The following is a 14,979-nucleotide window of genomic DNA, read 5'->3' on the forward strand; positions in this document are numbered from 1 at the left end:
GCTCTGCAGAAAGGCGCGCCGCGGAGTGTAACCAAGTTTTGGGAGCTGGAGACCACGGTGGCTCCCACCGCCTGCCCTTGGTAAACTCGCGCAGATGCGGGCACCCAGTCCCCCAAGGGACCGACCCGCACACAGTGGGGTCAGGATCTGGCTGGGCAGCAGCCTTCGGGCTTTGGGAACTGGGTCCCGGGGCTGATGCGGAGGCCGAAGTCGAGCTGTAGACCGAGGGCAGCAGCGAAAGGGCAGGAGCGCGGACTCTGACGAGCGCCCCATGATCCGGCGCCCGGGAAATCGGCCGGGCGCGCTCTCAGTTCAGCGCGGCTGGGGACACTGCGTGCGGCGGCTTTGCGGTGCGCGCTCTTCGGGTCACTGGGAGCGCGATCGATTCTGCAAATATTTCTCGGGGGAACGGCGCGCGCGGCGGCGGGACCCCTTTAGAGCTCTGCAAACTTTGCCCAGCACGCTCGCCAGCTTTGCCCCGGGCGCCCTCCGGGGACGGCGCGCGCGACGCTCGGCCGGCGCGGGTAGGTGCGCTCTCCCCGATAGGGCGCGCGGAGGCGCGGGCTCCTGCGCGCGGCCGACGGTATGGACCGCGGAGTCCGGAGTCGGAGGCGGCGCCCGCAGCCCCGCCTGGTCCGGGTCCAGCCCCGGGCGACTCCTCCCCCGGTTGCGCTGTCGCTTTTAGTTTCGATTTCGTTCAAGCGGCCGCAGACCCTCGCGGCGGAGTGACAGAGACGTACGCCATCTCCGGCCGTCCGGTCGCCGTGGGAACGGTAACCTCGGTCCCCGTCTCCTTCTGGAGTCTCTCTCGTGGGCCGCCGCCCTTCCTTCTCCCGCTTTGCTCCCTTCCCGCCCGGCTGCCCTCTCGGGGTTGTTCCGAGAGCGTTCGTCGGGGGCCGGGTCCCTTCAGGCAAAGCAGTAAAACTTGGGAAAGAAGGCTCTCCCCACCCCCAGTATTACCTACTTCGCTCAGTTTGTCCTCCCTTCCCTTCTAGTCCCCGGGCTCGGGACCCTCGGTGCTATTCGGGATTCGGAAAAGAAAGAGGGATGGACCTGGGAGGGCGGGAGAGGGGTATCTGGAAGGGGAGAAGGGGGGTACCTGGGAGGGCGGGAGGGGTTTGTTCTCTCGTCTGGCTAACGCAGGGTCCCGTGTCTGACAGCCCAGGGTTCCAGTCCCAGCGGCCGGCCTGTCCGCTGTGGGGCCTTGACCCTTTCTGTGCCTGTCTGTGAAACGGATATGGTGGTGGGCCGGGAGGGTGAATGAGGTGATTGCAGTGCACAGCAGTGCCTCTGTCTGGGCTTAGCACACTACAGGTAAACTTAAGCCGCTGTCATCCTGCGGAGCTCTTGATTCCTTGAGGAAGTGGAGAAAGGCAGGACTCTCCGTCTGCAACCTTTCACCCTTGTATGCAAGTTTGCCTTTTATGGGGCAGTAAAATTATTTGTGAGTAATTTTGAGTAATCCCCGGGTCTTTTCCCTTGAACTCCTGGGCTGGCCAAGGACGTGGCCCTAACCTTTGTTTACTTACAGGCCATTTTATTCCTTCAGGGTCTTATAGCCTGATGGCCATCCAGGTCGCCAGCCACAGCCTGGTTTCATAGTCCACTTCTGCTTCCTGTTAGCTGTGTGGCTTTGGGCAGGTTTTTTTAACCTCTCTGAAAAAACCAAAGTTTCTTCTGTAATAGGCTCCAGCTTCCTGGCAGTGCTGTGAGCATCAGGGGACAGTTGAGTACTTCAGGGCCCAGCAGAAACCACTCCCCTCTCCCCTGCACAGGTGCTGGAGGTGAGCGGTGGAGGCACTCTGAGTGCCTTCTCTTTGAGCCTTTTAGAAAAATTGTCTTCACTGGGGCTAGGGTGAGGCACAAGTTGTATTATGTCACTTTTCAGGGGAAACAGCGGCAATAAAATTAAGATAATAGCTGGGAAATGATTTCTTACCACATATGTATGAGTCACTTAAACGTGTGTAGAAATAATCACTAGGGTAACTTTTTTTCAGTCTTCACAAAAGCTATTTGAAATATCAATGTGATTTTTTTTTCATGCTTTGTAGCATTCTTTCTTTTTTAATTAAAAAAAAAATTTTTTAACACGAAAACATTTTGTATTGGGGTATAGCCAATTAACAATGTTGTGACAGTTTCAGGTGAGCAGTAAACAGACTCAGCCATGCATATACATGTTTCTATTCTTTTTAAATACCAGTGAGAGTTGACAGGAGAGTGTTGTCTTAGTCTTGAGTTCTCCAGACAGTGGTGATAATAGGGAGTATTTATCGAACATTTAGACACCGTGAAATTAGAACATTTAGCATCTTACATGCATTGTTCCATTCATCCTCATAGCCATGTGTGACTTAGGCATCACTGTTTTCCCATTTTACAGATGAGGAACTGAGGCTTGGAGACATTGAGTACTTTGTTCAAGTGCGTGCATCTGTGCTAAGTGGCTTCAGTCGTGTCTGACTCTTTGCAGTCCTATGGAGCGTAGACCGCCAGGCTTTTCTGTGGGATTCTCTAGGCAAGAATACTGGAGTGGGTTGTCATGCCCTCCTTCAGAACTTTGTTCAAGGTCCCATGGCTAATATAGGTGGAGGTGCTGATTTACACACCTGGCTTGCAGTTCACCGTGACTAGGCTCTCAGCCACCTTCCTGAGTCCCTTTGATTCTGTTGTCTGTCCCATGTCAACAATTTAGTCAGGGCCCTGAAGGATTTAAAATGTTTAAGTACATTTCAGTTGTGACGTTAATGAAGAAATATTTATTGAGTGCCTGTTGTATACCTGGCACTTTTCTATGACTGAGACAGAAAAAACATGATGATTAAGATAACTTCTCAAACGACAAATAAGAGTCCTAGTGGATAATAGTAATAATAATAATAACTGAGTGCCTGGCATTGCTAATGCTGTATGTATATTAAATATTAATTTATTAAAAAGAAGATAGATATGTTTGACAATTGAATAAGCTATATATTCCCCCAAATGACTGACTGGTCTTTGCAGCCTTAGCCTTACAGCAGGAATGAATACAAGAAAATGACTCCAGACATGCTCTCTCCAGTCATAGCCAACTGAGATAGGCCTGGATTATCTTGGGCTTCAAAGAGAAGCATAAATAAAAGGTCAACACCAAGCCTTGGCTTAACTGAAATGATGGGACCAAGAGCAGGCACCCCACTCGGTCACCACTCTCATTCTGGGTGAACTTTACTTCAACCAGAAATTAAGGCCAGCCTCAGAGGAATAAGACAGTCACTGAATGTTTAGCCTTACAGATACAAGAATGAAGCTCCAGCACACTGCCTCGTTTTAGACACGTTCTAAATGTTGTTAGAAGGGTCTCTCAGTGGCCCCCTAGACAGTGTTCGGCCTCAGCCCAGAAAAATGCTATAGGTTTCAAACAGAAGACCCTCCTGGCTTAGTGTTTGCAAAGAAAACTCTGGAGATCTTCCTACCTCTGAGCTGTGGAAATCAGCCTGTCACTTAAGTCTAAAGCCCCTTTCAAGTGTCAGGGAGGGATGAGGGGTTTATGTTGCTCCCCTCTGTCGATGGAGCGTGTTGGGTGCTTGATGGGTATGCATTTCGATGCCTCCCTCACTTCCACCCTCTCTGCTTCCACTTTTCAGACCTCAGGTCAAAAGTGAAAGTGTGAAAGTGTTATTCGCTCAGTCATGTCCAGCTCTTTGCAACCCCAAGGACTATAGTCTGCCAGGCTCTTCTGTCCATGGGATTCTTCAGGCGAGCATACTGCAGTGGGTTGCCATTTCCTTCTCCAGGGGATCTTCCCTACTCAGGGAATGAACCTGGGTCTCCTGCACTGCAGGCTGACTCTTCAGCGTCTGAACCACCGGAAATACCAGGTCAAGAGAACCCTCCCTAATTCCTTTGGGGCTTGGTCAGGTCCTTGCTCTGACCACAGGTGGCCCTGATCATGGTTGTCAACGTTCATGCTATGTGTCAATGCCTGTCTCTCAGCAAGGCAGGGCCAGGTCAGGTGTCTCCCGGACTCCTAGAACGCACCTGGTGCATTGAACTTCCAGGAACTTGTATCTATATATTGATACATAGATATAATGGTCTATATAATGGTCGCATTGTTTTATCATCATACATCCTAGGTTCATTCTTTAAGATTAGCCTTAGTATTAATATACAATTCTTTCTGACTTACTTCACTCTGTTTGACAATCTCTAGGACAAAAGACTTAAGGCTTCAACACCACATGTCAAAGGTATCTGTCTTTTTCTGGTGGATTTTGTATGACACTAACTTGTTAATTTTGAAAATATCTCCTTGCTTTACTAATAATGATCCACAAGTAACTAAGTCTATGTGAAGGAGATGAAATAAAAATGATTGAGTGTTTTCTACATGTCTATGCTGCTGCTGCTGCTGCTAACTCACTTCAGTTGTGTCCGACTCTGTGCGACCGCATAGACGGCAGCCCACCAGGTTCCCCCATCCGTGGGATTCTCCAGGCAAGAATACTGGAGTGGGTTGCCATTTCCTTCTCCAGTGCATGAAAGTGAAAAGCGAAAGTGAAGTCACTCAGTCGTGCCCGACTCTTAGTGACCCCATGGACTGCAGCCCACCAGGCTCCTCCGTCCATGGGATTTTTCAGGCAAGAGTACTGGAGTGGGGTGCCATTGCCTTCTCTGACATGTCTATACTTAACATTAATTTCCTCTGGATATGGGTTATCTCTGTTTTTGAGAAATGGTTTGGGTCCTAATCTGAAAAATCTTAACTACCTCCTAATCGGAAACAGTTTGGTATCTATGGTGGGGTGTTCATTATGTGTTGAGGAACAAGATGGCCATCAGACTTCTCACTGTCTTTGTAGGGATCTGGTCACGAAACTCACTCTCCCTGTCACTTCTCACTGCCCAGCTGACCCCTAAATAAGCTGCAAGGTGACAGGATAATACTACTCAGGGCTACAGAGTCAGCGCTTTGCCATCTTGGACGCCTCCCCACATGTAGATTCCTTCAGCCCCCTCCAAAAGTCATTGCTTGTGCTCTGGGGCACAGTCAGATAGATGCCTTCTTATTTTCCAACTGGGTGAAAACTTCTGGGGGTGAGACTGATAGGAGTACAGACCTGCAGCTGCCACCTGTGACCCCACGATCGCTGGATCAGAGTCTGGGGAGGTTTCGCTTTGTTACAGAAGGCCATGCCCTTTACAGGAAAGGACCCAGGACTTGGTTTAGAAGGAAGAACTCTAGTACAGGCTCTGCTTCTGACCAGCTGTGTCACTTTTAGCTAATTCTCTTCCTTGGGGTGTTTGTTTCTTCCAGCTTCCCATTCAATTAATATTTGTTTAGCACAAACTTTATGAGTGCCAGTACCTCTGTCATGGTGAACTTACCTTGTCATGTTTGACAATGTCAGGCAATAAGTAGAGTGCTGATAATCAAGACAAATACAAGGACTGTAAAGCGACTGGGGGAAGGGAAGGAGCTGGGGAGGTAGGTGTAATCAGGGAGGACCTCCCAGCAGAGGTACCATTGAACCGAATTCTGAAGATGGGGAACTAGCCATCTGGCCAAAGATGGCTTGTCCAGCAAAGGTTTGGGTGATGACTTCCAGACTGAAACAACCATAAGCCCTGATGGAGCATGGTGGGCCCAGGGATGCTCAGAGCCTGGGAGGCTGATTGGTATGTTGGTGAGGGCTGGGCTCTGAGTGTTGTTGCTGGCTTCAGTTCTGAGTTTGGTTTACTAGTTGCTTAGCCTGGGGCCAGTTACTTTTTCTAACCTCGTGTTCCTCATATATCAAAGGCAATGATCCTAGAGCTGATCAAATAGTATTTGTATGCACGTGTGCTAAGTTGCTTCAGTCGTATCTGACACTTCATGACCCTATAGACTGTAGCCCCACCAGGCTCCTCTGTCCATGGGATTTTCCAGGCAGGAATACTGGGGTGGGTTGCCATGCCCTTCTCCAGGGAATCTTCTCAACCCAGGGATCCAACCCCCATCTCTTATGTCTCCTGCACTGGTAGGCAGGTTCTTTACCACTGGTATCACCTGGGAGATCCCAACATCATTTGGGAGAGTATTAAATAATACTTAACAAGCAATTAGCTCGGCAAATAATAAATGTGAGTTTTTATTTTTATTATCGTTAATTTTGCTTCCTAAAGTAAGGGAAGTAGTAGGTGAGTAGGAGATTCTATTGTTTAGCCGCTTGGTTGTGTCTGACTCTATGCCAGTCCATGGACTGTAGCTCGCCAGGCTCCTCTGTCCCTGGGATTTCCCAGGCAAGGATACTGGAGTGGGTTTCCATTTCCTCCTCCAGGGAATCTTCCCAACCCAGGGATCAAGCCCCTTGTCTCCTGCTTTGGCACGTGGATTATTTACCTCTTGAGCCACCTAGGAAGTCCCAGGGGATCCTATTGGCTAGTAATTATCCTAGATCGGGGTGAGTGACCCTTTTTTTAAAGGGCCAGGTGGTGAATATTTTAGGCACTTCAGGCCCCATGATGTCTGTCACAATCATTCAGCTGTGGTTGTGGTGGGAAAGTAGCCACCGACAATATGGAAATGAATGGGTGTGACTGTGTTCCAATAAAACTTTACTTACAAAAACAGGTGGTGAGTACGTAGAGTGAGATTTTTAGCACTGAACACCTGTATGCGGGAAAGAAGTAAAGGTCACAAATCAGTAACTTGAGCTTCAACCTTACAAAATTAGAAAAAGGAAGGACAAATAAAACTTAGAATATCCCCAAACGAAAAAAACAGATGGTAGACCACACTTTGTCATCTACGCTAGTAATAGATGAGCTTCCCAGGTGGTTCAGTAGAGTCTGCCTGCCGGTACAGGAGACACAAGAGGCTCGGGTTTGATCCCTGGGTCAGGAAGATCCCCTGGAGAAGGAAATGGCAAGCCACTCCAGTATTCTTGCCTGGAAAATTCCACGGACAGAGGAGTCTGGTGGGCTACAGGACGTGACTGAGCGATGAGGAAACCAGTACTAGATCTTGAGGAGCCAAGGAGTTCAGCTTAAGATTTGAACTTTTCGATTGTAGGGATCTTGTGAAGATTCTCGAGCAGAAAAGTAAGTTGATGAAAATTTGTTTGGTAGAACTATGTAAAATCATCTGAAACAGAGAGCTTCATACTCCAGGTTGCTGCTGTTTTATTTATTTATTTTTTGGCTGTACTGGGTCTTCATTGCTGCGCACAGGTTTTCTCTAGCTGCGGCAGCAGGCTTCTGTTTACGGTGGCTTCTTTTGTTGCCGAGCTCAGGCTCGAGGGCATGTGAGCTAATGTTTTTTCGGCACCTAGGCTCTGTAGTTGTGGCTCCCAGGCTCTAGAGCACAGGCTCAATAGTTGTGGTGCACAGGCTTAGCTGCTCTGCAGCATGTTGTATCTTCCCGGACTGGGGATCAAACTGGTGTCCCCTGCATTGGCAGGCGGATTCTTAACCAAGGAGCCACCAGGGAAGTCCCTGTTTTTTGAACTGGGCTTGAGGGATGCCAGGCAAAGGATGAACATCTTATAACCTGTTGGGAATTCTGGGGGAGTTCCTTGTTTTTACAGACCTTGATGGACTTTCCACAGTTTCTCCTACACAGTGAACATTTAACAAAATCATGAATGCTGGATTAGAAGCTCCCAGAGGGACAAGGACTTTGCTTTCTTTGCAGCTGTGTGTCCAGACTCTGCAGGGAAGCCTGAAGTAGAGCTGGCACTCGAGCATTTGAATGAATTATTGGTACGGCAGCCCTGGAGCCCAGACAGGCAATACTGATCATCTCTAGGCTTAAATAAAAACTGTCACTGAATGAGTGTTATTTAAAACATCATGAGGCCAGTGATGCCACTGGGTACCAATTATCTGGTTGTTTTTTTTCCTTCCAGATGGCAGACGATCAAGGGCATATTGTGGAGCAGGGGGCTGAGGATCCCACAAATGATGATACAGTTGATGCAAAGCCAGACCGGTCCTCTTTTGTCGCATCGATCTTGAGGTAAGTTTCCTTTCTCACTGAGTTAAAGAGGAACCCTGGGTCACTTCAGCCTGTCACGCCTCTGTCATCTCCACTCATCCATGCAGAAGGGGGCCCTCAGGGGAGGAAGTCTGTACTGTGCATGGGAGATTTGTGCAGAATCCTGCTGCTGTGTATGACAACACTGGGGTCCCCCTGTGCACTCCCCTGTGTCCAGGGTAAGCCCAGGTGTGGGGGAGCCAAGCTCCCCATCAGAGGTAAATTGCAGCCAGCCTCCTTTGGGAAAAAACATGGACTATTACTGCTGCCAGTTGAGACCAGGCTTGGCTGAAAGGCCGAACTGGGGACCATGGGATAGGAGATTTTACGGTAGCACCCTACTGATTCCTACCATTTCCTTTTCCTTTTTTCACTTCTTAAATCCTGAGCTTTACATTTAATAATAATAGCTTCCTTTATTAAGCCTTTGTATGCCAGCTCAGTATTGCATGTAATCCTCACAACCCCAGGAGATGGTTCTATTGTTACCATCACTTAACAGGTAGGTAAACTGAGGCATTATGAGATTTAGTAGCCTTCCATTGTGATGGCAGTGAATAAATGATAGAGCTGAGATTAGAATCGAAGCAGTACCAGCACTGCTCACTTAACACCTCTGCTGTGCTTTCTACTTAAAAGTAGGGCTGCAGGGAAGTGGAGGAGCCCCTTACCTCCCCTCCTTAATGTTGGTCATGGAGGGGCAGTGAGTGGAGCTCCCTGGCAAGAGGCAGGGATAGTCTGTGGTCAGAAGCATCAGCCTTCTTGCTAGCTCCTAAACCCCAAGCCCCACGTTGGAGAGACAGAGAGAGGGATAAAGTCTGAGGTTAGGGAATGCTCCCTAGCAGGGCTCAGGAAGGGAATTGCTGGTGACAAGGGGCATGCTAGCTCCCTGCAACATCCCACAGAGAACCTTGGGTCACATCATCCCAGACAAGGCTCAGAAAAGTGGGAAGACCTCAGCATCCTAGATCTGCATTCCATTGGCACTGGTTGCCATTTAGGGCCAAAGATATCCCATGAGATAACCAGAAAATACAGCTCCAATTGCTGAAAACTTTTCAAAGTCATGAGGTCAGGTGGTCAAGGCTAAACCATTCTCCAGTGCAGTGGCCTTCAAATGTTTCTGCTCACATACCCCCCAAATAATGTAAAACTAAGACACACATCTCCTCATACACTTTAAGGTGACATAAATTTCTTGTCAAAATAGTTGCAAAGGACGTAATAGTATTTCTGTTTTCCCATCTCCCTTGAGTATTCAGGTTAAGTAGATTGCCTCTAAGTAAAAGAGAAACTGGAATCCTGTAATAGTCATTTCATAAGTCTTAGTAAAGCCTTTTGTTATACTTCCCAGAAATTATGAAAATGAAAAGGGTGTTGTTAAGACTAACATTTCAAAATCATCCCTTTAACTGTATGGAGTCTAATTCTTTAGTAATTTAACCCATTAGAAAGGTTCGTGAACAAGCTGTCCTGTAACATCTGGAATTTTTATGTTGTTTCTTTTTTTTCCCTCGAACCCTTTATTTCCACAGTATTTTATTCTGATGTAATAGATTTAGTTGCTTGAAAGTCTTCTATTGATCACCTCATCATACATTTCTTTAACATGTATATGTATGCATATGTACATATACATAAGTTTGAAGACATTTTTCCAGGTTTTATGAGTATTAAAAGAAATTTCTCCTGAACTAAGTTCTTGGTTTTTATTGACAGTTGATCAGAACAAATAAATGCTGATAAATTGTTCAGTTCAGTTCGGTCGCTCAGTCATGTCCGACTCTTTGCGACCCCATGAATTGCAGCACACCAGGCCTCCCTGTCCATCACCAACTCCCGGGAGTTCACTCAGACTCGCCTCCATCGAGTCAGTGATACCATCCAGCCATCTCATCCTCAGTCATCCCCTTCTCCTCCTGCCCCCAATCCCTCCCAGCGTCAGAGTCTTTTCCAATGAGTCAACTCTTCGCATGAGGTGGCCAAAGTACTGGAGTTTCAGCTTTAGCATCACTCCTTCCAAAGAAATCCCAGGGTTGATCTCCTTCAGAATGGACTGGTTGGATCTCCTTGCAGTCCAAGGGACTCTCAAGAGTCTTCTGCAGCACTACAGTTCAAAAGCATCAATTCTTTGGCGCTCAGCCTTCTTCACAGTCCAACTCTGACATCCATACATGACCACTGGAAAAACCATAGCCTTGACTAGACAGACCTTAGTCGGCAAAGTAATGTCTCTGCTTCTGAATATGCTATCTAGGTTGCTCATAACTTTTCTTCCAAGGAGTAAGCGTCTTTTAATTTCATGGCTGCAGTCACCATCTGCAGTGATTTTGGAGCCCAAAAAAATAAACCTTGACACTATTTCCACTGTTTCTCCATCTATTTCCCATGGATAAATTGTTAGTGCTGTTAAATAATTTTTCATAGAAATAATAATCAAATATGGGAGGGGAGAGCATTTAAAAAGCTAGTTTGTGATGAAATGGGCAAATAGTACCTTTTGCTAGAATAAGAAAGAGTTTAGTATCATCATTTTCTCCTGCTTTTCATTTTTAGAGATAGACGTGCTGAGAAACTGTGAATAAGTACTTGGGATGGCAGCAGTTTTGTTATAATGTCACTTAATTCTTTCAGTTCCTTCTGAGTTCTGTGCCAAAAATGACAGCTCAATTAGCTCTTTCTTCAGTTGTATTGAAAATAAGGAATTGGAAAGTATCTGACTTACAAAATAAATTGTTATTCAACCCTTGAGACCTTTAATTTTTTTCAGTTTCTGGGAAGTACACCAAAAAGACTTGATCAAAACTCCTCAAATAACTATTAATTCAACCTGTTTCTTTTTTACTTAAAGGCAACTTGTTTACCGCAAAATGCTCCAATACATATAAGATAATTAAAATCGCATTAATAAATATTTGTTAGTATCATTTTGGTGAGATGCTTTTACACTGGATGCTATTTATTGATTTTTGAAAACTGGTCCTTTCTGCTCGTGAGCTACTCTCCTTCTCTATTCTCCACCTGAGTTGTTGACACTGTTCTTCAACAGTCACCCGAAACCAAGTGGAAATTAGGAAGAAAGGAAAGGGCACAAAGCCCAGTGCTGGGCTTTATTTATTCACTTATTTGTGATTAAGCGTTTACTTTGCTCAGAAATGAGAGAGTCTTTGGGAATAATCAGGGTGTTAAAATCCTTAAATGAGAGTCACCCACTCTCATTTCATCTTATCATGTGCATTTTAAAATATTTTTTGATATATAATTGGATCTAAACAGTCCACTGTGGCCCCAAACAGCCCTGTTTCTAATGCCATCCTTCACCCTGATCAGACTCTTGTATAAGTGTTAATAATGAGCCCCTGCCTCCTACTTCAGCACACCTCAATGCGAGCCAGGGAGACACAGGGACACTGATGTTTGGCCCTTTGTTAGATCATGTGTGTGGCAGTCTCTATGTCATCCAACATTCAGGGTCGGTGAGAAGTCCACCCTTTTCTTCTGTTGGCGAGATGGGAGTTCGTAAAGGGGAGGTGGTATCATACTCAAGCAGACCAGTTTTAGGAAAAATACAAATGGAAACTGAGGACCTGGCAATTCATTCACTTAAAAATGTCTTGTCTGCATCCCTCAGAAAGTCTTCGAGTACTCTGGTTGGAGACCACTGCCTAGAAGACCCATCATCTTGCCCAAAATAGGTGTGGTCTTTGATGCAGGGATTTTTTACCCCCCTAAATTCTTTGGAAAGGTAAATAAGCCTGGATATAACCTATATTCTAGTCTACTATACCTTTTTTATGTATTAATTTCTCAGTCGTGGTCAGACTTTTTGCAACCCCATGGACTGTAGCCCACCAGACTCCTCTATCCATGGAGTTCTCCAGGCAAGAATACTGGAGTGGGTAGCCATTCCCTTACTCCAGGGGATCTTACCTTTTTTATAGTGTGGCTGATATTAACATCAGCCTTCATATTATCAAAATAAACAGTAAGTACCCTTGCAAAATATTTAAATTAAATTCCATCTTCTGAACTGCTTATTTTAGTTGTATGAATTGCATCCATAATTATTGACTTACTAAACAGTATTCAAGCTACATTAAATGTCAATTTAATGTTGTCTTCATCCGGGTTGTGAAATATTAGTTGCTTATTTTCGCTGCCTTCACTCAGATCTGACCTGTACCCATATGTTAGATAATACACCAGCCACCTACCAAAGAGACAGTTAAAATTCAAGTAAAATGTGTGACAACCCCTTAAATTTTAGATTTTTCCTCCCTTTTTTGGTTTGATTTTTTCTTGTTATTTAACTTTAATAGGATAGACATTTCTTTCATCTAGTAGAGTATCTTTAAAATTAGCCACTTGAGATACCATTTTGGTCACTAATTGATTATTTCACTTGTTCATTCATTTTTTAAAAACTTATTACTTATGTTTGGCTGTGCTGGGTTTCCATTGGGAGGTAGTTCTGGTTGCAGTGTGTGGGTTTCTCCTTGCAGCGGCTTCTCCTGTTGTGGAGCACAGACTCTGCACACGTGGGCTTCAGTAGCTGTGGCACATGAGCTCTGTTACTCCACCATGTGTGGAATCATCCTGGACCAGGGATCGAACCAGTGTCCCCTGCATTGGCAGACAGATTCTTATCCACTGAGCCACCGGGAAGTCCCATTCAGTAAATATTTATGGAATGACTGAGAGAACGTTAAGTCCCTTGCAGCAAGTCCCATAGTTGACTAGTGGCAGAGCCAGGATTTGAACCTCTACTCACTTGCCTCTCAAACCGAGCTCTCAACCACCACTCTAAGTTGCCACCTTTATGTGCCAGGTCCTGTGTCTGGCCCTGGGTTTGCATCCGGCAAGCAGACCAACATGATCAGTGTGGTCTTTGCCTCAGATGCTCACACTCTGGTAGGGAAACCACACATGAAACCAGTAACTGAAGTGTGATGGTGTCAGGAGTGGGCAGAGCAGAGATGGGGGGGGTGGAGATTGGCCAAGCCGGAATTTAGAAGGAGTTGTCTACAGGTCACAGAAAGGATCTCGAATTGGTTCTAAGGATGGGGAGGTCACTAAAGGGTTTAAGCCGTAGAGTGACTTGATCGATGATACCTACAGAAACCCACAAGATCACCCAAGCTGCAGCACGGAGAGGGATGCTCTGAAGAGGGGTTTGTGGGGAGAGGAAGCAGGTTAGGAGTTCCCCAGGCAGAGTGGATGGTGTAGATGGAGCGGGACAGGGTCCTCCAGAGCTTCTGAGAGGTAGAAGTTGTCAAACTTTGACTGAATGGAAGGAAAAGCCAGAGAAGAGGTTGACAAGGGGACAGTGACACCTGGATCCCAGGGAGCGTTGAAGGCGGCTCGTGCCCACTGAGCCCTCTAGCTCGGCAAGGGGGTAAAGCCCTTTCTGTCTCCAATGTCACAGTGATAGCACTGCAGCAGCACTTGCTGCCTTTCAGTGCTTCCCTGACCGTGCCTGCTGCCTGTGGCTTTGCTGACCAAAACCTTGTGAGAAACTTGGATGGTGTCAGAGACCTCGTATATGATGGGGTGGAACTCCAAGTGTGATTAAGACAGGATAATCTAAAGCAAAGGGGAGTGTCCCTTATCACACCTGACCTATGGACACCCACACTTACCATCTGTGCTTTACGGATTCTGCCTGGGGTTGTAATTCTGTAGCTGGGGTGACCTGAACACAGCCCTGGATGCTGGTTGTTTCCTGAAAGTCTGGCAGGTGTGTGGCAGCCCCTCCGTGGTTCCCTCTGCAGGGTGCGGGGAACTTTGCATCCCTCATGCCAGAGGGGTGGGTGCAGCCTGCGGTGTGGGAGTGTTGCTGCTGCTCTGGGTGCTCCCTGCAGCTGAAGGCAGGCACCTTCCCTCCTGGCCCATCCCCAGCTCCCTTCTCTAGGTGTCAGAATTGCAGGAAGGTAAGGCAGTGGACTCGATGGACATGAGTTTGAGCAAGCTCTGGGAGTTGGTGATGGACAGGGAAGACTGGCGTTCTGCAGTCCATGGAGTCACAAAGAGTCGGACACAACTGAGCAACTGAACCGAACTGAAGGCAGTGGAGGGGGCAGTAGCACCCCATCTGTCTCTAATTGAGGACCCTCACCCTCCACTGGAAACCCCAAGGACTCTGGGAAACAAAAAGACCTCTCTTTCCCCCGCAAAAGTCTGGATGGGATGGACGCAGTGACCTAGGTGGTCCCAGGCCCTTAGACTTGTCTTGGTTTTTTTGTCTCACTGCCACTAGATGGCACGACAGCATCGTTTTATTTCCATTTCATTGCGTTCATGCTCAGTCATGTCTGATTCTTTGCAACCCCATGGACTATAGCCTGCCAGGCTCCTCTGTCCATGGGATTTTCCAGGCAAGAGCACTGGAGTGGGTTGCCATTTCCTCCTCCAGGGGAATCTTTCCTACCCAGGGATCGAACCCAGGCCTCTTGAACCATCGGGGAAGCCCATTTTATTGGGCCCTGAGTAAATGAAGTCGCTCAGTCGTATCCGATTCTTCGCAGCCCCATGGACTATAGCCTACCAGGGTCCTCCTACCAGGTTGCCATTTCTTTCTCCAGAGTAAACCAGACTGTTCCTTAATTCATATTTCTTAAAACACAAAACTTTGTTAAAATGTCTTTTACTTATCTGATTACTGAAGTATACTTGGAAAAGACAGAGAACCTCAAAGTGAAAATATTTAGAATGTAAAATTTAAATTAGTAAAATGCTTGGACTTAGTAACTATATTCCAAGAAATTTTTTAAATAGAAAAAGTTCCATAAAAAATTGTTTTAAATGTGTTAGAAGAAGTAAGTGCTGTGTGCCCTCTGTTCTGTACCTGTGAATCTAACCAACTGTGGACTGAAAATATTGGAAGACAGTTCCAGAAAGTTTCAAAAAGCAGAATGGATTTGTAAAGTGCCAGCAACTATTTACACAGCATTTATATTGTTTTAGCAATGGCACCC

At 46.5% G+C, this 14,979-nt stretch overlaps 1 protein-coding gene across 10 annotated transcripts in view; it reads left to right on the forward strand.

Annotated features, from left to right (window-relative positions):
• Positions 1-14,979, forward strand: part of CASP7 (caspase 7) — a 42,714-nt gene continuing 27,735 nt past the window's right edge. For 2 of the 10 annotated variants that reach the window (XM_042239042.1, XM_060404499.1), the window contains exons 1-3: positions 684-773; positions 1,687-1,784; positions 7,878-7,987. In XM_042239042.1, the coding sequence (XP_042094976.1) occupies positions 7,878-7,987 (110 nt within the window). In that variant the 5' untranslated portion in view covers positions 684-773; positions 1,687-1,784. Of the gene's footprint in view, positions 81-683; positions 774-1,686; positions 1,785-2,386; positions 2,428-3,632; positions 3,745-6,843; positions 7,072-7,877; positions 7,988-14,979 lie in introns of those variants that run through there. The other 8 variants (XM_060404497.1, XM_060404500.1, XM_012102956.4 and 5 more) reach the window with 5 other exon arrangements.

This window comes from Ovis aries, chromosome 22 (genome assembly GCF_016772045.2).
Source record: "Ovis aries strain OAR_USU_Benz2616 breed Rambouillet chromosome 22, ARS-UI_Ramb_v3.0, whole genome shotgun sequence".
Taxonomy (NCBI): Eukaryota; Metazoa; Chordata; class Mammalia; order Artiodactyla; family Bovidae; genus Ovis; species Ovis aries.